The sequence below is a fragment of the Eulemur rufifrons genome, chromosome 11, assembly GCF_041146395.1.
Source record: "Eulemur rufifrons isolate Redbay chromosome 11, OSU_ERuf_1, whole genome shotgun sequence".
NCBI lineage: Eukaryota > Metazoa > Chordata > Mammalia > Primates > Lemuridae > Eulemur > Eulemur rufifrons.
The window spans coordinates 7,786,679-7,812,233 of record NC_090993.1 but is presented as its reverse complement, the minus strand read 5'-3'; the positions used below and the strand labels follow the sequence as shown (position 1 = coordinate 7,812,233).

Sequence of the window (25,555 nt, the reverse complement as noted above, 5' to 3'; positions counted from 1 at the left end):
ATTTACAAAATTTACTTAAAATACCTTCTGGAAGATTCTTGGAAAATGGTAGCTGTTTTTCTGAGTCTGAGGGAATTAGTAGGTGGCAAAGCCTGATTTTTGTCATGTGCAACTACCAGTGTGTACAAACAAGGCAAGTTCCATTCATAGCCTTGGGCTATTTGCAGACACTTAGGGAGGAGTATATATGAGTAAAAGAAATGTGCAGTTCCTCTTGGGATGCAGCTGGTCCCTGGAGGTGAAGTGGGGAGACCCAGACTGTCAGAATTAAATGAGATAGTGTAAATGCAAGCACCTAGCAGACCTGAGGTAAGGGCATTTCCTTTTTCTATCAATCACCCTGTGGGGTTTGGCCTAAGTTCCTTTAACTTAGTCCCTTGGCCTTTTAGACAGTAGGAAGTATGGTGGTTTGAAGTCAGGTTGTGGAGGGCCCTCATCACTAGACTGGGAAATTTGCATTTTATTCTATGCAAAGGGAAACTGAAGATTTTTGAAGGTTTTAAAGGACTGGACATGATCAGATGTTTATGAAGGTCATTCTGGTACCTTGTCTTTAGACTGGAGTTAAATGCATTTTAGAACTTTATCGTAAAGTAATTACACATTGTGTATGAGAGAACTTCTTTCAAGGTGCACTTTGCATGCATTAAATCAGCATGCATTAGACCTACCAGAAATAATTCTTGATAGATAAAATGCCCACATCTTTAAGCATAGCATAAATGCAGCTCTGCCTATAGACAAGAGATTATATTAGATAACCTCAGTATCTTTATTTATATTGGGTATCGTTGAAATAATTTCACTGAGGGTTAATTAAATTAAATGAAATATGCCTTTTTCAGGCAGTAGAGAATTAACTATATAGCCCAGAGAGACTTTACCAAGGTTACATAAGTAAGTGGTAGCAGTCCAATGCTATTTATATTTATCATACTGATAACTTTAAATTATTACATCGTTACCTACAAATGCTAACTATTCAGAGGACATTTTTATATATCAGACGTAATCTGATACAAAAAAAGGAATAAAAATATGTGTGTCTTCTCTTAGGGTTTAGATAGATATTTTTAAAATAATAGAGTTAAGGCTCAGCCCAAGACTTAACATTCTTTGCCTGCCTCAATGCCCCTTTCTAAATTACTTTTTATTTATCCATAGGATCAAGCCAGTCCTGGCCTCCCAGATCCATAGAATTGTGCTCTACTTTTTATGAAGAGTGCTCCTGGAGACAGCTTGTTTGTGAGGATGTAGTGAAAACTGGGTTTCTAAAAGTGTTAATGTGATTTTATTTCATTATTTCTTTTTGTTAAAATATCAATAAAAGGCATCAAATGAGCAGATAAAGTTGAAGAGGGATGAAGTCCAAGTTTTAGTGAACTTTATTGTACAAGGACCAAAATGGTGATTTACTTAGAGATGCAGATATTGACAAGAAAAATATTTAGGACTTGTTTAATGTCATTAAACCTGGAGTTTTGGGGTATAGATAATATCAATTATCTATCACATTCATTAAAGAAAACCTTATTTGCACTTGGGTGTTAGAATGCAGGACACACATAGAACCTACTGTTAAACATTTTATGTCTTCCTTATTTTCAAATGTGCTTTTGTTAAATGTATCTAGTAGACTCTAGAGCTATTTTCTTGTTGAAAATAATAAATTAGTAATACGTGGCAAGATACTCCTAGGAGTATCCCAAAGATACTCCTAGGAGTATACTCCCTAAGAACTTTGTGTAATGATCAGCTTACAGTGGGCGCTGTGTGAATGTTAATGGCAGGGTACCTGATGTTTTCGATGACTGTTGCTAATGATGATGATAATATTAATAATAATGATAATTTAAAAATCTGGTCAAATTTAAAGTTTTATAGCCCTACTCCACCAACTAGATCCACGTCTTTTCCTTTCTGCCTCCCTCTCGCCTTTGCCTAAATTCTTTTTATTTTTGTCTGCCCAGTTTCTCTCTTGCATTTTTCTGTCTTTTCTCCAGTTGCTTGTCCTTTTCCCTTTCCTTCCTCTCCCCTTGTGACTTACGTAATTGCAAGAGACACACCTGGCTGGCTTTTGTTGTCTTGTTTTCCCGACTGACATGAGTGCCCTGTGCCTGTGGGCCACCTCCCTCTCTGAGAAGGGAGTGGGCAATGGAGGACACAGGCCATGGGGAGCCCGAGCAAAGGAAGGTGTGCCAAGAGGCTGGCTCAGTGAAATGCAGACTCTGGTCTGAAGGTGCCATTTCATTGCTATCTTGCCTTCAGCATTGGTGCGTTCTGTTTGAACTTTTAACTTAGAACTGAGAGCCAGACACTGTTCAACATGCCACAGAGGTTTTAGTGTTGTACACCTTTGTAGCCTTCTCCATCCCACAGGGACAAGTTAGACATAGACCCCCCCATTTTTGTTCTTACACAGATGTTCATTCTTACACAGATGTAAGAATGAATAATGGAAACTAGTAAAAATTAAGCTCAAAGGAGCCAGATCTAGGTTGACAGGTCACTGGGGCCTTTTGATGTAAGCGTGCCATGCTTTGGCTCCTGGTGGACAAAGGCCTCAGAGTGTAGCCTGGATCCCAACTGGGTGCTGAGGCAGCAGCTAAGGCTGGTTCTGTAAGATGGGGGTGGGGGTTGGATGGGAGGTACAAAGTGAGAGAAGAACTGCTCCATGGCAGTCCTTTCTGCTATTCCTGTGCAAACAGAATGAGATCCTTGCCTCTAAAACCTCCATCTTTGTTCTTACTGGTGCAGTGCTGTGCCCAGAATTTCTAAGGTGATGGGCCTAGATCTACAAGAAGGGAGTCCAGGATAGAAGGAAAAGATGCAGAATAGGAAATCTCTTCTCCCATCCTTGAATAAATCCAAATGATTTCCAGGGCTGTTTGACTTTAAGGAAATTACTTAATTTCTGTTGGTCAAATGGAGATGGTAAAGTGATTTTGAATTTTCTGGCTTGACCTTTGTGACCCCTTAGACTTACTGCATTTGGAAGTACTGGGAAGGACTCAGATTCACTTGAATACCTCAAGGCCTTCCCTGAGGAGTCCAAAACCCTAGATAAGACCCTAGCCCAAGGGTGTCATCTGGTGTTAGGTTAACTGGAGGAGTTCCGCTGGTTTACTTACAGGGTTGTGTGTAGTTAACCTGATGGAGGGCTAGGGATTGCAGACTGACGATGGTAAAAAAACAGATTTGCTGTTTGCTTGTGTCAAGCTAAAAGGAAGAGGCTGAGGCACAAAATACCATTTACAGATTTATTTGAGGGAAAGTGAAGACAGCTGCCCGGGAGACTCAGACTCATGTGACCTTGGATATGCGCTCTGTTTGGCCTTTGTTACAAGCAGGTTTTTAAAGGCAAAAAGGGGACAGGGAGTGGGCTGATGCAAAATTGTTTGTCAGGAATTCTCATTGGGTTACAGAAATAACGCGGATTAGTGATTGGCTGTATGTTAAGCTATGGGGTGTGGGTTATAGTGTCAGGCACGGCATTATTAGATTAATTTATAGCTACTCGTGGTCATAGCAAGCAGTTACAGGAGATTGATGCATAGCTTAAAGGGGAGAGTAGGATCTGATATGTCTCTCTGGGCCTGATAATTTAAAAGGGCTCACATTCCTCAGATAAAAGTTCTCTTCTTTTCTCATTTGAGAAGGAGACTCTGAGGAGAGGATTTTCATTCTGTGCTGCCGTAATCAGGACATGTAACTAGTACCTCCCCCAGCAATCAAAACAGGTTTAGGATGCGTAGAAAATGAGGTAGATAAAACTTGTATCTCTGGAATGTTCGTCAGCTGGTCTGAGTAGGTAACAAAAATAGGAAAAAGAACATGATACTGTATACACTTGCAGATTTAGATGCTGAGGTCAAATTTTGTCTTTCTCCTTAGTGGTGAGTCAGCCCACCCCCTGTCACGTTCTTGACGGACTGGTGCTGTGAGCCCAGGGAAAATTTGAGCTCTCCTCAAAATGTACCTTCTGTGACCACAGAGGGATTGAAATGGTTTTTCTTATTTTCTCAGTTAAATATGTGTGCGTGCATATGTGTGTATGTATATGTATACATACACTTTGTGTGTGATAACAAAAAGTTAAGCATAGGGGATTTTAAGATGGTACAAAGCAGAAATTAGCAAAATAAAAGCTCTTAAGGCTGGCAGCGTCCTCTGTACTGTTTCTCCTTGGATAGTTTGAAACCAGCAAGATTAGATCTGCAGTTTTACTTGATGCTATTTGAGTAACAGTGGTGAAAAGGTTTTCATGGAAAGTAATGTGTAGGGGCTTTGTGAAAAGGCAGTTGGTGCCTTGCTTGATAGTGCAGTGACACCAGGCATTCTCTCAGTATGGCTCATTCTGGAGATATGACCCTGACTGAGGGTCAGTTACTGCCCTGTGTGTTTGAGAAGGGAAGTGGGTGTTTGTAGGGTAAAGAAACCTTCATAGTCTGTCCCGTACCCCCTCGTCTCCTGCCTGACCTGACTGAATCTTTCCTGTTCCTCCGGACAGACCAGTGTCCTGTGGAGCCAATGTCAGCAGAAGATCCCCATTCCTGCCTCCCTCTTGGCCTGACCAGTGATCCGGCCCGTGGTATAATAAAATAGGGGTAATTTGAGCTTTGTGCTGCTACCCTGGAAATCACTGGGACTCTGTTGTTGTTCATATTTAACCAGTGTTAATGAAGGTTTGACCCCAGCATTTGGTTACTGGTGGAGTAGAGAACTCTCCTGGGAGATTGTCACAGATAACTTAAATGACATTTATTACAAAGAGTGTTATGCCTAGAATATTTTTGTCTTTCAGGATATCTTTAATCAGTGAATAAGTAATAGATAAGCTTACAGTTTCTTACTTAGAGGTAGAACTAGTATGTGGTAGCAGGTTTAAGGATCATGAGTGAACAGTAGTAACTGTTGAACACATTGTGCATGGGGGCCACTGTTCTAAGCCTTACCTGCCTTACCTCATTTAATCCCCATGGCAGTCCCTGTGAGGTAGATCCTATGATTATTTCCATTTTACAGATGAGCCCATTGAGGCTCATGAAGGTCAGGTGACTTGCCTAAATCACAGGGTCAGTAAGTGTGTGGAGCTGCACTCCAGCTTTCTATAGGGATTAGTGCCCGGCCAAACCCTGGACCACCTGGGATCCAGCATTTGGAGGAGAGCTGTGGCCTTAAATGAACATAGTCATAGGGTGATAGGAAAGGGGGGACAGGAGTGACTTTAAAGGGTAACCCGGGTCATTAGCACTATTTCTGAATTAATGGGTTAATCATGCCATATGCTTGTGTAATGTTCTTTATTTTCCAAATTAATTTCCTACTCCAAGGATCTCAAAGATGAATCAACACCAGAAACACCTGAGGAACTTGTTAAAAACAGTCTTGGGGGCCCACACCCAATCTCATGAGTCAGGATTTCTAGGAGAGTGGCTAAGGGATTTGTGTTTTTAACAAACTCATCAGCTAGATCTCTGGTAACTGGCCTGGCACTGGTCCATAGGCCTTTGGGAACCCCTGACCCATGCTTCTGTCAGTTTAGGAATCTCATATTCAAAATCCAGCAGGATTTTGAAATCTAGACAGCCAATGACAGTATAGAACATTGAACCCCAAAAGGCAGATTTTTGTCTTGAACCCAATCTCATCTTGTTTTCTCTTCTGGGGACTTCAATTCCAGAGTTTTCTTTAGTATTTCTCCTACAGTGAAAGTAGGAATCCCATTACCCTGCTATACTACTCAGAATTTTTAACATGGACATGTTAAAATGCGCTTTGTTTTGTGTTTTTTCTTCTGTCAGTCTGGGTGTTTGTCCTGATGGGGTCTTAGAGCAGCTAAACCTCAGAATCTTTTTTCAAAATTCAAATTCCAGTTTCCTGGACGCTTCAGTTCATTTTAACAAGTATTGTGGGATTTGCTTACTGCCCTCAAGAAACATGTAAACAAATTTGGAAGCTCAGTTTATTTTTCATCCCCTCTACCCCCATTGAAAACTGCACAAAAATGCAAGGCAAGTCAGTATTTATTACACGCCCAAATGAATTGAACACATATCTGAGCTTACAGTAAGGAGTGATCAGTGTGAAATGGAGGATTCAAGATCTGACCTGAGATGGTGAGAACAACAGCAAAAATAACTTAGTATTTTTCAAGTCCTTACTGTGCCTCAGGCCTTCTGCTCATAAGCATTTTGCAAACATCTATTTAACCATAAACCCCTGCTCCTCTTGCAGCCTTCTCTATCTTAATAAAGGTCAGCTTCATCCTCCCAGTTACTTAGACCAGAAATCTTGGAGTGTTACCTGACTTTTCTCATTCTCCTGCTCATCCTGTTCGTCAGTGCAAGCTTTCCCAGTTCAGTCTTCCCGCCGGGAAGCCATCCACTTCTCACCATCTTCACTGCTGCCACCTGGCCCAAGTCCCCATCACCCTCTCTCGCCTGGATTATTGCAGTGGCCTTACGTCCATCCCTCTTCCAACCTTTGTTCCCTAGAATCTTTCCTCATCACAGCAGACAGGGTGGCTGTTAAAACCTAAGTCAGATCTTAGTCTTCTGCTCAGAACCATCCAGAGTGAAAGTCAAAGCTTTCCTATGGCCCATCAAGCACTCCAGGATCTGAGACTTGACCTTTCTAACTTGTATCTTGCTGTTCTTTGCACGGGCCAGGCTTGCTCCCCAACCCGGCCCCTGATTGGAGTTCTTCACCCCCAACCCTCACGTCTATCTGTGTGGCTCACGTCCTCAGCCATCCCTTCAGGTCTTCCCTTAGCCACCCCATCCTTCTGTTAATGCCCATCCCCACACCTAAACATGTCCAGCCTTTCTTACCCTGCCCCATTATAGCACTTGCCCTTCACAAGTTATGTATTTGTTTGTTCCTCTTTATTAAATTACTTCTTCCACAAGAATATACATTCTGTGAGAGGACGATTTAGTTTGTTTATTACTGCATCCTCAATCCTAGAATAGTACCTGGAATGTGGTAGGTACATAAAAGTTTCTGTTGAAAACATAAATTAAAACCTTTTTTTCAAATTCTGGGGATTTAAGAAATTTGCTCAGGGGAACCCAGTAAATGGGTAAGCTGGGATTTGAACTTAGGTCTAACATCAATGTCTGTGTTCTTGATATCAGGGAGGAGTTGTGATTATAGAATGGAAAGGACGTTCCAGGGAGTTCCCTCCGAAAAAGAAAGTCATGAAGGTGGGAGTGGGTCCAGTGTATTTGGAGACATGGGGAGATTTTCAAGGTGGTCTTACTGTCTTGGTTGGTAAGGTGGATAGGTGGAATGGAACTCAATTTGGGTAGAGCCTTTAATGCCATATTGAGGGAACTTGAGAAGTTTTACTTTAAATTGAGGGTGATGATAATTCCTACCACATAAATTTCTTGGAGTTCAAATAGTTAAAAGTTATGTAGAAAGTGCTTGGCGCATGGAAAGTGCATAATGTTGCAATTTTGAATATATCTTGACAGCAAAACAAACCTGGGCTATTGTCACCAGAATAGAAACTTCTAGTGTTTTAGACTCGTATAAATGGTTTCTAGAACATTCTCAATTTTAGATTTCATTTCTTTTCTTTAAAACTAAGGAACCTAGAAAGTAAATAAATTGCCCAGCATTCAACTGTTTAATCTGAGTGAAAGATAGATTTGAGGATCATGCATTTAACTTTATTTTCATCTTTTAGAATTATGTTGAAACCAGTAGCTTCCGGTCCTCATGTGCATGGGAATCACCTTCTAAAGCTCTAGATTCCAGGGTCACTCCAGGTCCTCTGAACCGGAATCTCTGGGGCTAGAGCCCAGGAATCAAGGTATAAAAATCTCTTAGGGGCCGGGCACGGTGGCTCACGCCTGTAATCCTAGCACTCTGGGAGGCCGAGGCGGGTGGATCGCTCGAGGTCAGGAGTTCGAGACCAGCCTGAGCAAGAGCGAGACCCCGTCTCTACTAAAAATAGAAAAAAATTATATGGACAACTAAAAATATATATATAGAAAAATTAGCCGGGCATAGTGGCGCATGCCTGTAGTCCCAGCTACTCGGGAGGCTGAGGCAGGAGGATCGCTTGAGCCCAGGAGTTTGAGGTTGCTGTGAGCTAGGCTGACGCAACGGCACTCACTCTAGCCTGGGCAACAAAGTGAGACTCTGTCTCAAAAAAAAAAAATCTCTTAGGTAATTTTTGAGAATGCATAGTCAGGTTTGAGAACCACTGGTCAAAACCACCCCAAACTTGTTAACTTTTCCTTAGAAAAAATATTTACCTTTTTGCTCAGAAATCTGTTCCGAAATACTTGAGAAACCTTTCTAGTTGTACTGTACCTTTATGGAAGGACGCAGGCCTATGCTTAAAGGAGAAACTCTGGCTAAAATATGCAGGGGACTGTAAATGCGAGCAGAATAAATGGTGAGGGTTCCTGCCCCCAGAGATGATGAGACTTCTGGTTATACAGGAAAGAATACAGGAGAAACAGGTTGGTTCCCCGTCAGTGACAAGGGTCAGAGGAGTTCTGCTTTAATCATCAGTGACTGCTCATACTGAAGTCTGGGAACGGGCACTTCTCTCTCAAACTGCGGGGCTGATGGTGAAATGAGGCTTCGGGTGCTGATGACACATCACCCTGCAATAGGCAGGGCGGTGCTCAAGAGTGTAATAAGGACCTCTTACGGCTCGCTTTTGTCTTCTGTTGGCCAAAGTTGGCAACATCTTTTTTTTTCTCCCTCACAAGAAATAAAGTAAAATTTGCAACTCTTTACTCCTAGCTGAGGAAAGAGAGAAGGAAATTGTGATATTTTAATTGCAATCCTATAGTCGTGTCCTAGCTAATCTCCAGTTTTGCAAACGTGTGGGGTTTTAGTCTTAGCAACTAGAATATGAATGGGAAGGTGCACAACTCTGGATATTATTTTAGCTAACATGAGCCAGGAACAGCAGCTGGAAATCCTGAGTGGGGCATTCTTTTAGCCGACCTGCACTCTGGCACCCTTGAGCCCATGTTCAGTGTGCTTTGTCTCGATGCTTTTGTTGATCTCCTGCAAGCCAGGAGCCATGTCTTCCTGCTTTGCCGAGCTTGGTGCTTACTAAGTAGATCAGTAGGTATGTTGTTTGTTGATGGATGAATGATATAATAAGGGAACAAAATAATTTGAAAGTAAAGTTTCAGGGCAAACACAAGTTGTTTGGAGGGGAAAAGAGTCACAGATAATGGCTTTGAATGCATTAGATTTGCCACTTCTAATGGCAGAAGAAAGACATTTCAAGTAAGGGGAACTATATAAGCACAAGCATAGAGGTGGGAGGGTATAGGGCAATCGTGTAGGTATCTTCAGACAAACTGATACATGTATGTACCAAAATTGACCATTTTTGTTAATACCACATTCAAATAAAAAGTAAAAAGCACAGTGACTGTTAGCATTTTGGGACCTCAGTAGGAAGTCAACCTTGTTCCCAACTGGTGATATGACCTTAGGCAACTCACTTAACTTCTAGGTTTATAAAGTGGGGGTGTGAGAATAGATTATCTCCTTTAAGATCTAATGTTATGATGTGAGTCTAACACTCAAAACACTAGATAGACAGTGCTCTCTGCACAAGGGAAGAAAGAATGTGTGAGGCAAAACCAAAAGGATCAGTAAAATGTGATTGTTAATGGTGGTGTGAAGTTTTGATGATATTTGGTGGTATTGTGGCTGGGATCACGTCCAGTCTGCTCTGCCAGTCAAACACTTGAGATTCCCTTGGGATATTTGGGTAAGTAGCAGCAGCCTGTTGGGAACACAGTACCACTTGATTGTAAGCTGGGCTAGTGCATAGGTCTCTGTGGTGATGCCAGGCTGGAGGGGCTGCTGCCTTCTTTGAAGGCCTATGTACAAATCTACCCTCAGTCTGTCTGGTTCTAAGGTGGGTGAAGAGGAGAGACGCCTTCTACAGGAAGGAGGAGCAACAGAGTTGCTTGAAGTTAACAACTTTGGGTTCCACTGGACAAAGTTAGTAATTTTTATTTTAGTGTTTTAAAATTTTTCTTTGGTCAGTGTTTTTATTTCTAATTTTTAAAGGCCATGGATAAATTTGAGAACCTATAAGTGACAGTAGAAAGGATGAAGCAACTCAGGTTCTAGTTCTGATTGTCCCGGGTCAGAGTCATTTGATCGTAGGCAAATTACTTACTCTGCTGCCCTAAGATTTTTTTCCTTGTTTGTTAAATGGGGAGAGCAGTCTCTCTTGCCTCTTCAGAGTTTTTGCTAGACAAAGAGTTTCAGAAATGGTGAACTCCTCAATAAATGTAATAATGCATTAATATTAACATTTTGTAATAAGGGTTACATTATTAGTCAGATAAGTTCTTTGGGTCTACTTGTGTATTTTAGAAAGCTTGTGGTGATTTACACACACGCGCACACACGCACACACACACACACACACACCCCTCCCCTTGCTGACTTGCTAACCTGAGATCTGTTTTCACTGCTGGATGTTGTTTGTCTCACAGATAGTCATCGTAAGTGCAGTTTCTACATCTCTCTCATTTATTAACTTAGAAATGCAAAGAAAGTCGTGATTTCCTATGACCGTAATTTTCATAAGGAAATGGGGTTATTAGTGTTCCTGTTATTTTAATAAAATATTATATATCATATTAAGTGGTCATTCTTTTACTTGTTTTCTTTTTTTCTTCAGGGAAAGATCTTTGTTAGTAACTTCTTAAAAAATAAGCCAAATTAATTAGTGTGCATCTGTGATTAAAAGTGGCTTACGTTTCCTTTTCATATTTAGCATTCAGTTCAAACTTTAAAAATTCCAAGTAAAGTGTGTTTAGGAAGAGTTTCCACCTCAGTGCACTGGAATTTACTCCCTATGACTAGGGAATTGAAATTGTATCCCTTTGGAAGCAAATGGCTTATTAAAGAAGTATATTATGGGAAAAAATTCCTTAAGGATTAATTCTAACATGACTCTTGGATTTGAGTTCCCAGGAAACTTTGTTTTCTGGAGAACTGAACAAGCTAGCATTACAGCTAGTCAACAGAGCGAGAACAATTATGAGTGAAATCAGGTAATTAAAAAGTATAGGAAGTCCCTTCTGCGTCTGTCCTCTTTTCTACCTAATTTAGTTGACCTCAGAAGCTGCGCCACAAAGTTTCCTGTTTTCTTTTAGGACGTGTTTATTGGCACAGAGGGACGTAGAATTTGGACCTAACACAGTGGATCCAGTATTTTTAACATTTTTCTTCACCCACTGGTTTATTTGCTGGCCTGTCCTTCTGGGAAGTTAAATTGTTTGATTGTGTCAATAACAGTTGGGCTGACTCCCTGATACTTCATTTGCGTTTTGTGAGGCCCCCAAGGAGACTACTGGTAGAGCACAGGGAGCTTTGGGGAGTCTCCCTCAGAGGAGGACCTCACTAGCCTCATGGTAGTCTGGGAGGAAGGACTCCTGGGGCACATCCTCATGTGGAAAAGGGCCACTGGAGTCCTCAGCCAGGAGGGTGTTAACATCCACAGCCGTGGCCTCTCCTGCTTGGATGTCAGGGAAGGGACAGTGTCAGATGAGTAACTTCTGTCCGTGCCCACCTTTGAAGGATCAGTTTTAACTTCAGGATTGCCAGCTTAGGGCAGGGTGTGTGTCAGGGGACTGTTTGTAGATTCTGGAATTGGAAGAACTCCCAAACAGTGGGTCAGAGAATCATGTAAGAAGTGCACACACTACCTGGCATGCTTTTGAAAGGTTAGACTCGGGCGCTGCCAGGCTCCCGGGTCCCTGGTAGGAAGGCAGGCACAAGTCTGGGGAGGCCAGGTCTGCTTTTCCCTGCAGCAGAGTCCAGTTTAGCTGGCTTTCAGTGTTGGTACTGCAGGGAGTAGAAGAGTCTCAGAGAGGTTAGGCAGTGGAAGATCGGTCTGAAACTTAATGGCAACATTCTATATAGATAATATTCATTTTCTCAATTACAGTTTTGCTAGCAACTTGGTCTGTTTCATTTGCTGATCGTCCTTGCTCTCTGGGCTTCTGATTCCCCAGTTTTTAAATGAGCACAAGAGTCATTCCTTGGTGGGATGGAAAGAACACTAGCTGAGGACTGGAGACGCGCACAGGAGCAAACCACTTAACCTCTCCAACCCAGGCTTCTGTTTGCTCAGTTATCAAGGGATAAGCAGACTCACGTTTTGTATCGTGTGGTGCTAAATATTTTAGAATGCTTATGAATGTTGTCTCATTTGGTCCCACGACATCTGAGTGTGCTAAGCAGACATCATCCTCATTGCACAGATGAAACCAAAGTGAGTAAGTGGATTGCTGAGGGTCCCAAGTTAATAATGTCCCCAGAGATATGACACAAAGTTCTTCACTTTTGTGTTATCTACCACACTGCCAGCCTTGCAGTGTACCAAGCGTCATGTGAGGTGTAAAGCATATGAACATATATTTGAGTGTAACAGGATATTATACCAACCAAAGTAATTTGCAGTATGTGGGAATGAAGGACAATATTTTTGTAAATACCATCATGAAAAATATATACTTTTAAAGTTAAGTAGCAGTAGGTATTGTTCATCCAACATTAATATCCATTCCCATCTTTATCTCACTGTGGGACTTTAAAAGGGAAGAGAGGAAGCTAACAGTGCTCTCATTTTATGCAAAGGAGATTAATATGTGTAATATGCTCTGTGTAATTTAAACATCCACTGGTTTTATGGAGGATTATTTAAAAAAAATTTTCCTATTTATTGAATTTAAAGTTTGTGTGAATATATGAATTAACTCTTACAGTTATGTAATTTGGGCATTTTAGAAAAATACAAGGAAGAAAGCAGAAAGCATGCACACAGCTGCTTGGAATAGCTAACCACTACCATAATATAGGGATGTTTCTTTCCAGTACTTTTATGTATATATATTTTTAACATACTTTATTTCATGTTTTATATAAAGTTTTATACATAGCTGTTTACAGAATATCATGATTCCTAAATTTCATGCACATTCTTTAAAGCATTTGGCGCTGTGCAGTATTCCATTCTTTAGATATACCATGTTTACCCCTGGCTACCAGCTGCCAAGACTGTTTCAGGTTTTGAATGAATATCTTTCTGTATAAGTTTTTTCCACATCTCTTATTTTCTTAGGTAGATCTTTCAGTTGTAGACTATTGAGCCAAATGATTTGAACAGTTTTGTGGCACTTAGTATGTACTACCTGATTGGTGTTCAGAGAGTGTTGTCGATTTGTATCTGTCTGCAGCACATGGGGGTGTGTGCGTATGACACACGTGTGGCACACATTGGACAACTTGTATCACTTGCTTAGTCAGAGGTGGTATCGTATTCTTTTAACTTGATGTCTTCTATGACTTGTTATTCATGCACGTGTCTTACCCAGCTAAGCTTTCTGAGGATTAGGAAGCTCTCATTCATCTTTCATGCTTCTCACACCCTCAGCATCCAGTACAGTGCCTAACAGAACTGAATGCATTGATTCACTGAAGTAACAAGAGGTTTTTTGTGTCAGATAATAAACCTCATAAAGCTGTTCAGCGAAACTCAGTGTCTTATAATTCAGATAAACAGGAGAACAGTGCGAAGATGCCTTTCAGTGTGTGTGAGTAGTGAATGGAGTTTCTTGTGTATTTGATACTAAAATTACTATTTTAAAAAAATCAAATACTTAGACCATTGCATGGATTGGCAGGGGTTTCTTTTCATGTCCTTTATGCTAAATTGAAAGGAAGCATCTTCAGCTTTGATGGCTTTGTGGTTTACTTGTTGCATTTTAACAAAGAATACATTGAAGCTATCTGCTTTGTGCTGTTTAGTTCAGTTATTAATAGTATTGATTGATGTTAGTTTTGTTGAGCATCGTGATACAAACCCTTGGCTCTGCAAGAGTTTTCACTGTGGATTCAGTGGAAAATAATATTAGTGAGAAGAGAGTTGGGAGGATAGGTTCTCTTTGGAGAAAAAAACAGGAAAGATCTTTAACAGTATTTTTTAAGGCCTCAGCCCGCCCAGTTTTTATTATAAAATGCTCAAGGTTCCTTTCTTTGCTACCCAGTGTTACTAAACTTTCATTTAAAAAATAGAACAGGTTATTTCCTATGATTTTTAAATGAAAATAACAAATACAGTCTACATCGGTTGGCATTAAGTAGAAATTCTTCTCTTCTTTTGCTGTGCTTTCCTCAGACACAAATGCTTCAGCTTAAATTATTAATTAGAAGGACTGATTTCCCACTGTGCCATCTGTAATTCAAGGGCCACATTGCTGAAAAGATGTATTAACTAATAACCTCCTGAGGGAAGGAGGTGAGGGCATCTCTTTTTATCTCTTTCAGATTTAAAAGATTTAATGGAAAGCAGTCAATACCCACAGCTATTCTTCTGTCTTGAAAAAACTCCATGATCAAATTGTTCATTTAACAAAATGGCTCTTTGTTTATTCTGTTTTTGACAAACAGATAGATGGATAGGATAGCAGTTTACTACCAGGAACTGGTTCCTGTTTTTTATTGACACATAGGAATTTAAAAACTCCAGAATAATCTCTTTCCAATGAAACATAAAGTCTCTAAACTAATTTTAAATATAAAAGTTGTAGTTGGGAAGAGAATAGCACCTGTTTGGATGGAGATGTTTTGGGTGATTCCCTCACCTTCTAAAAACTTCTGTTTGCCTCTTTGAGTATCATCGTAAGTATTGCAATCGGTTACTGCTTTGTGTTTCTCTTATTCTTTGTATATAAATCAATTAGCAGTCCTCTTGTATTTTGTGAACGTGCCTCCTTTACTTTTCCTTTACTGTGCTCCTTTGGAATAGTTATAGATCTTATTTATTTGTCCAATTTCAAATCAGTTTGTTGATCAATAAATATTCACTCATTAATTTTTCAGCTATAACTTTTAGAACCTTACATTTCACTGAATCTTTAGAATAATCCTTTGAAATAGATGTGATTATTCCCATTTTACAGATAGGAAACTGAGCGTCAGAGAGGATAAGCAGCTTTGCCATAGTCTCAGCCAGCGTTTGGTAGAGCTGGACGTTTGCTGAATGTGTGTGCAAAGCCATGTCTGTGTCCTCACAGTGCTCGCAGTTTAGAGGAGGATAATGACAAGTAAATAAACTGGTATAAAATAGTGTGGTGTAACTTAAAGTAAGAAAAAGCATGCAGCGTACTATGGGGACCCAAAGTAAGATCAGTCACTTAGAGCCAACCTTAAGATTTGAGAAGGTGTCGGGAAAATACATGAGCTGAGGTGTGACTGATAACACCTGTTAGCAAGTAGTGGGCAAAAGTGTCTTGAAGAGGATTTGAGCAGGGGGAGCAATGAGTGCAGAGCCCCTTGGATAGGAAAGTGAAGGTCAACATGTATGAATATAGTGGCGGAAGTCCAGCAGTTGAACAAGGAGCTGGGCAGGTACTTGTGGACCAAATCACTAGTGGCCCAGGCTGCCTTGAAGCAAGCAGGCTTTTTTCTGAGAGAAATGGGGAACTGTGGAAGGATTTCATCATAATCTAGGAAAACTGATAGTGGTTCTAACTATGGTGGTAGCAGTTGAGGTGTGGAGATGGGCACGGATTTGAGGAGCATTTAGAAGGTAAAATGATCAGAATTGGATGTAGGCTGTGAAGGGAAGGCAAGATGAGTGCTGGGTGTTTGGTTTGGGCACCTGGGTGGTTGGTGGTGTCATCACTGAGCTAGGAAGAGGAGGAGCAGGTTTGGGTGCAGGGGGCAGTGGACAGGAAGACATAGGCTGTCATAGCACAACTTGGAAATGTTGACTGTGAGACATCTTTGAGCTTGTGGCTAAAGATCATCGGCACAGAGATGGCATATGAAACTACTAGGATTGCACAATGAAATGTGTAGAATTAAAAGAGAAGGCAGACTGGGATAAACCCTGAAGAACATCAGCCTTTAAAGAAGACCAGAGGAGGAAGAGCCAGCCAGGAGACCAAAAGAGAGAAACGAGAATCACTGTTCCATGCATGTGCTGTGACAATGTGTGGACTCAGTACTTTGGGGTACTTTGGCTTGCAGTCATTTCAGTTTAGGTGGATGTATATAAGTTAACTGTGACTGCCAGCTACGTGCCAGATTCTAGGGACTGGGGTGTAAGCAGTGAATGTGGCAGACCAGCACCCGCTCAGATGGAGTTCACCAAGCTGCTTCTCTTACAGGGTTACCTAAGAGACCCACCCAGCAAACCTCGGATTTGAGCTCCTTTTCTTCACTGTGAAGTACAAATCAGTATAGACTCATAATATGGGGTTCTTGTGGAGACCGAATCCTTCAGGCACTCTTTACTAAAGTCCTGCCATCAGTCAAGAATTCCTCCAAATAGCATGTAGAATACATAAAAAATTAATTGGTCTAACAGCAATGTGAACTGTCCACCAAGAAAAGATTTTATTCTCCTCCACAAATTATAGGTTACTCCTATGTGATAAAACCCCAAAGAGAAGAATTCTGTTAAAAAGTTCTCATGTCCAGAAATATTTATCTTTGACCATCCCAATGTTTAATTCAAGATAAATTTCTAAGAACTAATTTTCATGTTCAAATCTGTCAAAAACTTAACCAGTCAAAAATATTATTATTGAACTTCCGTGTCAATTTATAATCATTATTATTTAATAATAGCCCATTTATCAAATTGTCTCATCTCCTTGATTCTAGTACTCTATAATATGAATATGAGTTAATGGATTGTTTTATAGTTACTTAGTTATAACTTCACTTAATACCTGACTGAATGCACCTGGACTTAGTCCCCGGGAATTGCATTTCAGGTGATCAGACCTGAAGTGCGAGCAGCACCTCGGCTCTTGCTTGTCTTCTTGGCCACAGAGAGAGGGTAAAAGTGCGGTCAGTTTATCCTTCTTCTTATTCCCTGCCTAATTATACGTATTAGTATTAGAGCTGATGAGGTACTGGTGTGAAAAATAAGCATTTTACTGTAGTTATACTTGTATTATAAATCTGCTATATAATTTTAACCATTTTTTCCCTTGAATGGGGCTCATAATTTGTGCATTTTGTGGTTTTTCAATCCATTTGCTACAGCTGCAGTCCTGATAAGTGGCTCAATTATAACTATAATATTGGTCTTAAAGACTCAGTGATGTCTCATGGAAAACTTCGAAAAACATTCTATTTAAAGACAATTATGCTAAAATATCACATGTTCTCCATTTCTGTTCTATCCTTTAGAAATTATTACTAAGACCATTAGCATGAGAACAGTTTATCCTTTAAGGCTCTAACATTCTTTAATTTCTGTTTGAGCTGTCCCTTGCTACATTCCCTAGCCCTTTCTCACTCGGGGGCACCCCAGTACCTGTGAGGTCATACAAGTTGCCATGTAGTTTTTTAAAGTGCTCACTGAGTGCTGGTGACAATTTTTTATTTTTACTGGGGCACAGAAGCCACAGAATTTGATGAAATGCAGGAATAATTGAAGACTACGGGGGAGAAGAGCAATGCCGTGGACGTTAAAATTTTAGACTTACATGATTATGGTATATTCTATAACTGCAGAAATCTCCCACTTAAATATTTTATATTATCAGGGGTCACTGCTTGATGTATTTGTTTGGTAATTTACTAATTTATGAATATTTACTGGACATCTGCCACATACTAGCAGCTGCGCTGGGCACTGAAGATAAAATAGAGAGCAATACAGACAAGTCTTGGAGTCATGGAGCTTTCTGCTAGGGGAGGTACACACAGAGAAGCAGGCAGTCATGATAAGGCATGGGAAATGGGTGTTTGGGAGGTAGAGGACACCATGGGAATATGTTGCAGGGTCACCCAGTTGGGGAGGAGAGTGATGACCATGAGTGGCTGTCAGCTCAGCCTAGCAGCAGCCAATGCTCCAGTGAGATGGAGCATCTCTGACAAAGGTCCATGACTGAGGAGTATAGAAAACAAGGGGGCAGGGGACGGGTGAAGAGAGAAAATGCAACACAGAGAACTTCAGCAAGCTACAGTGCAAATCACTGTGGCCGGGGGTGAGGCACTCATAATTGGTAAAACCCAGGTCACACCCCCAAGGAAATTCAGGATACCATTATCAGAAGAAAGGGAAGCAGATCTTTGACAGGAAGAATTAACAGCTGTCCACTAGAGCTAATGTTCTTATCATAAAAAGTCTTAAAAATCATAACTGAAGGAATACTTTCAGATACCTTTAGGAATTTTGTGTGCTCTGAGTTTGATACAGTTTTTACTTATAACAAACCTACTAATAAAATTCAGCATAAATTCATATATTTCAATTGCATATATTTATATTTCAAAATAATCCTTATTTTTGGACTATATATTTATGTCTTCCATTTTAAGAGATCAGTAGGATAAACATTTTGTCTTTTTAATATTGTCAAATGATGAGAAAGTTACAAATGTAGAGGGACATGAAAGCTCAAAAGATAGATTTTCAAGTAAGAGTATGAGCCCAGTAAATTCTGACTACTTTATGGTCAGGTTTTCCGGAGCTAATTATCTAGTGTATGTCTTGTCCTTGCTAGTCCTAGTTTTAATATTTCATAGTTTCTCTGGGTTGGTTTTCTTTTCTTTTTTTTTTTTTTTTGCTCATCGGTTAATAGGTGGCATAAACTCGAGAGCTTCCCCATGGAGAGTGTGGCGAATAGGTCACAGGTGTGGGGAGATGCTGGTTTGCTCAGCTCTGAGGGTGGTGAGTTGGGCTACAGGTGTTCAGTCTCTTCACTGTGCCTCTAGTCTTGAGCATTTTCCGGCTTTGACTCCTATGTGCTGTACATACATTGGTACTTCAGTGGATGCCATGGCATGGAAAAAGAAAGGAAGGTAGGCTAATTTTTCAGACAGCATTTATTTGATCTTATAAACAGGAAGATGAAGGAGTTTCAAAGCAGTAGTTAATATTAATGTGGTTCTTTGCACTTCCTGTATATATTTGTTCTATCATTTTTAGTTAGCCAATGGTTATGTACCAAAGTACCAGAGTATAGTTTCTAGTTCATTATGCCACAAGCAACTTGTTAAATGTGCATGGTAAAATAAAGGCACTTAGAAATGTAAAACACCAAAATTTGTCTGTGTGCTGACAGAAACTTGTTCTAATCAACTCTCTCTTTAATTGCAGATATTTTTCTTCTAACTTATTCTGTCATTAGACAGTATTTGCAGGCATTATATATTTTCCCAACTCATGACAGACTGTCTTATTCATTGGCATAAGAATGAAAGAGCAACTCTCCATCTTTTGAAAATTCTAGTGATAATAAAAGTATAATATAGCCAATTTTCTCGTCCTTCACCAAAGCATAAGAAATAACTGCAATTCAGCTGAAAAAATGTTAAAACCCCAACTAGCTTAACAGCATAAGAACTCTTTCCAATGGGCCCTTAATGACTTTGAGATGAGCATGTGGTAGTCTCTTGGAAGAACAGACATTTTCTCATGGCGGTTGTTTTTCCTCTGCTATAAAAAAAAAAATTCAGTCGGGGCATGACAACATGCTGTCTGTTCCCAAAGCTTATTCTATGATTGAGGAAATATGATATTTTAGGATGTGGCAAACAAAGGGAAAATGAGCAGTCAGATACTTAGGTGCACAGACAGACATACTATCCGTGGTTCTCAGAAAGATAAATGGCTGCACCTTACCTATTTCACTCGGGATTATTATGTTTAAAAGGATCAAGGATGACTGAATTATAGTTATTTCCTGTACAATTCAGGCTATTGTCAAATCCATTCCTAGAAACTGAACAAGTGTGACAACTGAAGCATAAAAGAAAACAACTTCTTACCTAATATCTCTCTACTGAAATGTATTTTATGTATGAGATACCCGATCATTAAGACCTTTTGCCATTTTGAGGATCTCTGTGAGTTCTAATTTGATTATGAACGATTATGAAAACTCACTTGTTCATGTCTAGTGTTGACCTTTTTGTTTTAGGACATTTTGAGTTTTAACTATTTTGAAAGAAAATAAAATAATAGTACTCAAACACATTATATCCGTGACTTTATGCTACTCTTCTAGCTAATTGATTCATGGACATGTTGCATGATTACCTAGTGTAAGCCAGGCTACATTAATGGTTAATGTTGGTACAGGGCTGAAAGGCATGGTTCTTGGCTTAGAGGAGCTTGAAGTCAGCTAGTCAGTAAACAGCAATTAGAGATAAGGAAAATTGCTCTGTGGGATGTAAATGCTGGTGCTCTGAGATCCCAGAGGAAGCAGTCTTTGCTCAGATGTGGGGTGAGGGTGGGAGACCTCGTAGGAAGGTTTCTCAGAGAAGTTAGTGCTTGATTCTGTGGTGTGAATTCTACCTGGCCATGTAGAGAGAGAAAACAGGTATTTCAGAGAGAAGGAGAGGTATCAGCAGCACTTTGGTAATATGAAACTTCATGGGCAGAAGCATGAGAGAAAGATAAACTGTACCGTAGAATGTATTGAACCTGCACTGTATTAATTGCTAATGGCTGTTTCCTGTCTTTTAATTCAGGTGAAGGAAATACTCATGACCAGATGTCTTAAGGAATGCTTTTGAAAAGAACAGAGGTGTACAAAATTATTACGATGATGAAGAAGCAAGTTGATTTTGGAGAAACTATATTCTGAGGATGTCATTTGCTTTTGGTTAAAAAAGAAAGAAGACTACTATAGACAAAGCCTATATATCTGCATTTATTATGGCATTGTAAATAACAATGCAATTAGATTTACACCAGTCTTCCTGATGAGGCTTGGAGCATCTTGCCTCAGTAGACATGAGTGACCCAAGGCAGTCACAAGAAGAGAAGCACAAGCTTGGCAGAGCCTCTTCCAAGTTCAAGGATCCTCCCAGAATGATGCAGTCAGATGATTATTTTGTTCGAAAATTTAAAGCCATTAATGGCAACATGGGACCTGCTACTTCTCTAAGTGCTTCAAATTCCAATGAGGGTAGTGGCGGTGGTCCCGCTAATGGTACCCCAGCTGTGCCCAAAATGGGCGTCAGAGCAAGGGTGTCTGAATGGCCTCCTAAAAAGGACTGCTCCAAGGAGCTGACCTGCAAAACGCTGTGGGAAAGCCGATCTCAGACCAGTTATGAAAGTGTCACCTCTGTCCTGCAGAATGGACAGAATGACCAGAGTGATGGTCAGCAAGAGGAGCAACTTGATCTGGACTTTGTGGAGGCAAAGTATACAATCGGAGACATCTTTGTTCATTCCCCTCAAAGAGGACTTCACCCCATAAGACAGAGAAGCAACAGTGACGTCACCATCAGTGACATCGATGCTGAAGATGTCTTGGACCAAAATGCAGTCAACCCCAACACCGGGGCCGCCCTGCACAGGGAGTATGGAAGCACATCATCCATCGACAGGCAAGGCTTATCTGGGGAAAACTTTTTTGCTATGCTCAGAGGGTACCGAGTAGAGAACTATGACCACAAAGCAATGGTCCCTTTTGGGTTTCCTGAGTTTTTCCCTTGTGATCCTGCAATCTCTCCCAGCCTGCATGCAGCAGCACAGATTTCTAGGGGAGAATTTGTCCGCATCTCAGGATTAGACTACATGGACAGTGCCCTTCTGATGGGGAGAGACAGGGACAAGCCTTTCAAACGGAGGTTGAAATCTGAATCTGTGGAAACATCTCTCTTCCGAAAGCTGAGAACTGTTAAAAGTGAGCACGAAACTTTCAAGTTCACATCTGACCTGGAGGAGAGCCGTCTGGAGAGGGGGGTTCGCCCTTGGAATTGTCAGCGATGTTTTGCACATTACGATGTCCAGAGCATTTTGTTTAATATCAACGAAGCCATGGCTACGAGGGCTAATGTGGGGAAAAGGAAAAACATAACCACTGGGGCTTCCGCAGCGTCCCAGACGCAGATGCCGGCAGGCCAGACGGGCAACTGTGAGTCCCCTTTGGGGAGCAAGGAGGACCTCAACTCCAAAGAGAACCTGGATGCGGATGAGGGTGATGGGAAAAGTAATGATCTTGTCCTTAGTTGTCCCTACTTTAGGAATGAGACTGGAGGAGAAGGTGACAGGCGGATTGCACTCTCTCGGGCCAACTCGGCTTCTTTCAGTTCTGGGGAAAGCTGCTCCTTTGAATCGTCTCTCAGTTCGCACTGCACAAATGCAGGCGTCTCGGTCTTGGAAGTGCCCAGAGAAAACCAGCCCATTCACAGGGAGAAAGTGAAGCGTTACATCATAGAACATATTGACCTTGGGGCCTACTATTACCGCAAGTTCTTCTATGGGAAAGGTAAGAAAGAGCCTGGATGCTTCCATGTGTGTCTCAGGGATGATTTCTCCAGGGCCAATCACGATGTTTTATTTTGTGTTGGAGCACCTTCCTCAGAGTAGTCCACTGGGCTTGTCCTTGTTCTCCATCGTGGTCCCCCCATTGCTGCCAGACTTCTTTTTAGAAATCCCCAATTTCCTGCCTTTGCTGTTTTGTAATGTCCCTCCCCATGTGGAGTGCTTTTTGTTCTTTTTCTCCCTGCCAATTTGTGAACATCACATATCTTGATTTAGATTTTGCTCCTTGTAAAAAGTCCCCCGTGATTAACTATCCCTGTCCTATTTCTCTGAATAATCTTAGATTGCTCACGGTGGGTAATTCTATGGTTTCCCCTCTAGTTTCTTGTACTTTGCTCCTATTGCATTGCTGTATGTATTGGATGTGTTATATCTTTGTTCAAAGAAAGTATGAATTCGCATGATAGAGAAATTTAGTTTTCTTGCACTTCGACGAATGGGCTTAAATTAATGTTAAGATACAAATAATTCTCTGATGGTGTTGATTAGAAATTCTTTAATTCTATGTAAAATAAATGATTTTTGCTTTTTATTTATATCTTTAGGCTTGAAGGATGCATTCTTCAGAGGTCAGGTAGTTGAATCCTCAGCCTTTAAATGTGTCCTTAATTAGCCCAGGGACACAGAATCTGCTCTGTTTTAGAGACCTTGAAAAAAACAGGCTCCACACACATGTCAGTGACACATGCCAATGAAACACTCAGGTAGCTCTCACTACCTTGTTATTGGGTGCAGCTGGCCTGCTGCGCGCCTTCCTTAGAGTACCCCTTACTTTTTAGGGCTCTGTTTTTCTATCTTCAGTTTTGCCTGCCGTCCCGCTTCCCCCTCATAGGTATAACCTCATGGGGCACCTGAGGGAGGCAGACAGAGGAGGGCCCAGCCAACCAGACTCCTCCTCCTTCTGTCCTTCAGGGACTAAACTACTCTGCCACTAGTGTGGATAACTGTGAGCTGAGTGTACTGTTATTTCTTTAGTATTAGTTTCTGTCTCCAGAATGTTTACATGTAATCTTTGACTGTAGTTGTTTCTTTTTCTGGGGCTGGGTCAGGGGGTAACTCAGACCTCAGGAGGTCACTCTGTCCACTTAAGTCCCTTATAACTGTGGTCCCCAACCCCTGGGCCCGGTACTGGTCTGTGGCCTGTTAGGAAACAGGCCGCACATCAGCACCTGAGCTCTGCACCACCCCTCCACCTCCCCGGTCTGTGGAAAAATTGTCTTCCATGAAATCGGTCCCTGTTGCCAAAAAGGTTGGGCACCTTATAACATTACAACCCCTATGAAAGCCTTTTTGTTACTTTCCCATGGACTGCACACTTTTAAAAGAATTTGTTTACCAGATAAATTGTGATTCTCAAATTAATAATTTCTCCCCCTTCTGTTTTTGCATCAATCCAGACTTAACTGGTCTCCCGTAATCATAATCTTATGACAACACCTAAATGAGAGAAATGATTCTGATGTAATAAAGCTAAATAAACAGACTGTTGCACTGCAGCTGGTCATCACTTAGTGTGAGCTGTTGCTGTGTCCTCATACTAATGACATAACAGGCCTGAAATAATTTTGTCAACAGGTCTTTGTTCCCTGTTGTGTCTCCTCTGCTCTTCACTCCCCCCCGCCCCACCCCCATGTCAGTTCTGGCTTCTGGCACGCCTCGGCATTACCACCATGAGTAATTCCCTGCTAGCCAGTAAAATCAAAGAACCTCGGAGCTGCTTTTTAGTCCATGCTCTGAAGGTAACTGTGTTTGTGCAAGGGCAGCGCGTCATAGGACACTGCTCAAGGTTGATCTCTAGGTGGAAGTTAGTTATTTTTGGAAAGGGAGACCATGGAGAAATAGGCTTCCTAATTAAGGTTGTTTTTATTGATAAAGCTATGGCTGCCAATGCTAGCAATAAAATAAAGTCTCCTGGATTTATTATGCCCTGAAATCCTCCAGTTATTAGTCATTCTGGCTAGCCAAGTTTTGCAAATAGTTTGTGATTCATCCTTTAAAATATCAGAACATAAAAATTATATATATGTTTATATTTATGCCAAGACTTATTGCCAGCATCTCATTCATACTTTATTGTACATCTTAAGTGTATATGGAATGAAAAGCTGATGCTTTCTGTACCCAGGGTCACCACCAATTGATTCATGAATGTCCCCAGGGTCTGTTCTGTGAGATGATTTCAAGTTGCTGCATTCTGTTAGTTTTCTTACTGCTTCTTGTAGATTTTCCTCTTGAATTCTCAGCTATCACTTCTTAATAGTTTTAAAGATTCCTCTGGAAGTGATTTATATAGGTTTGAATGTGAAATCAAAAGTAGGCCAGGTGCGGTGGCTCACACATGTAATCCTAGCACATTGAGAGGCTGAGACGGGAGGATTGCTTGAGTTCAAGGCCAGCCTGGGCAATAGTGAGACCCTATCTCTACAAAAAATTTAAAAATTAGCTGGACATGGTGCCTGCCTATAGTCCCAGCTACTCAGGAGGCTGAGGCAGGAGGATCTTTTGAGCCTAGGAGTTGGAAGCTGTAGTGAGCTGTGTTGATGCCATTGCACTATAGCTCAGGCAACAGAGTGACGCCTGTCTCTTTTAATAAATAAGACACGGGGTGTGGACACCCTGTGAGTGCATCACGGGTGGTTGTAGACATAACATGAGGCAGTTTAGAGCTGTATACGGCTCACTCTTCTGGTTTCGAGGTTTGCTCTGGATCTGTGAACTAGCCAGAAAACTAAATTCTAGACTATAGTTACCTGTCACTTAACGATGGGGATATATTCTGAGAAATGTGTCAGGAGGCCATTTTGTCACCGTGTGACCATCATAGAGTGTACTTTAACACAAACCTATATGAGACAGAGATACAGATTACATGTTTGAAAACCAGATGTCCCAGCAACATTGCTGAATATCAGTCATTTCCCCTAATTCAATTGCAATGCCAACATCAAGTGCCATATATCAGATTTCTGTATATGGCTTTATTATAATCTTATGGGACCACTATCATATGTGCAGTCCGTCATTGCCCAAAACATCATTATGTGCATTACTGTGATTTGCAAAGCCCGAAAAACAAAGGAGCAGGGCAGCAGTCCCTGAGGTCACTTTGTCTTCAGTGTTCTGTGATGCTGTGCTGTGCAAGTGCTGTTGTGCCAGCAGAGGGGCTTAGGGGCCAGGGGAAGGAGAGGCCACCAGGAGAGAGAATGAGGCTGAGCCCTGGCTGCTCTGCTCTCTCTC

At 41.1% G+C, this 25,555-nt stretch overlaps 1 protein-coding gene across 2 annotated transcripts in view; it reads left to right on the top strand.

Annotated features, from left to right (window-relative positions):
* The window catches only part of SIPA1L2 (signal induced proliferation associated 1 like 2), a 202,938-nt gene that overhangs the window by 79,916 nt on the left and 97,467 nt on the right, over positions 1-25,555 (top strand). For both annotated transcript variants that reach the window (XM_069484692.1, XM_069484690.1), the window contains exon 3: positions 20,515-22,262. In XM_069484692.1, coding sequence (XP_069340793.1) covers positions 20,780-22,262 — 1,483 coding nt within the window. In that variant the 5' untranslated portion in view covers positions 20,515-20,779. The remainder of the gene's footprint in view (positions 1-20,514; positions 22,263-25,555) is intronic.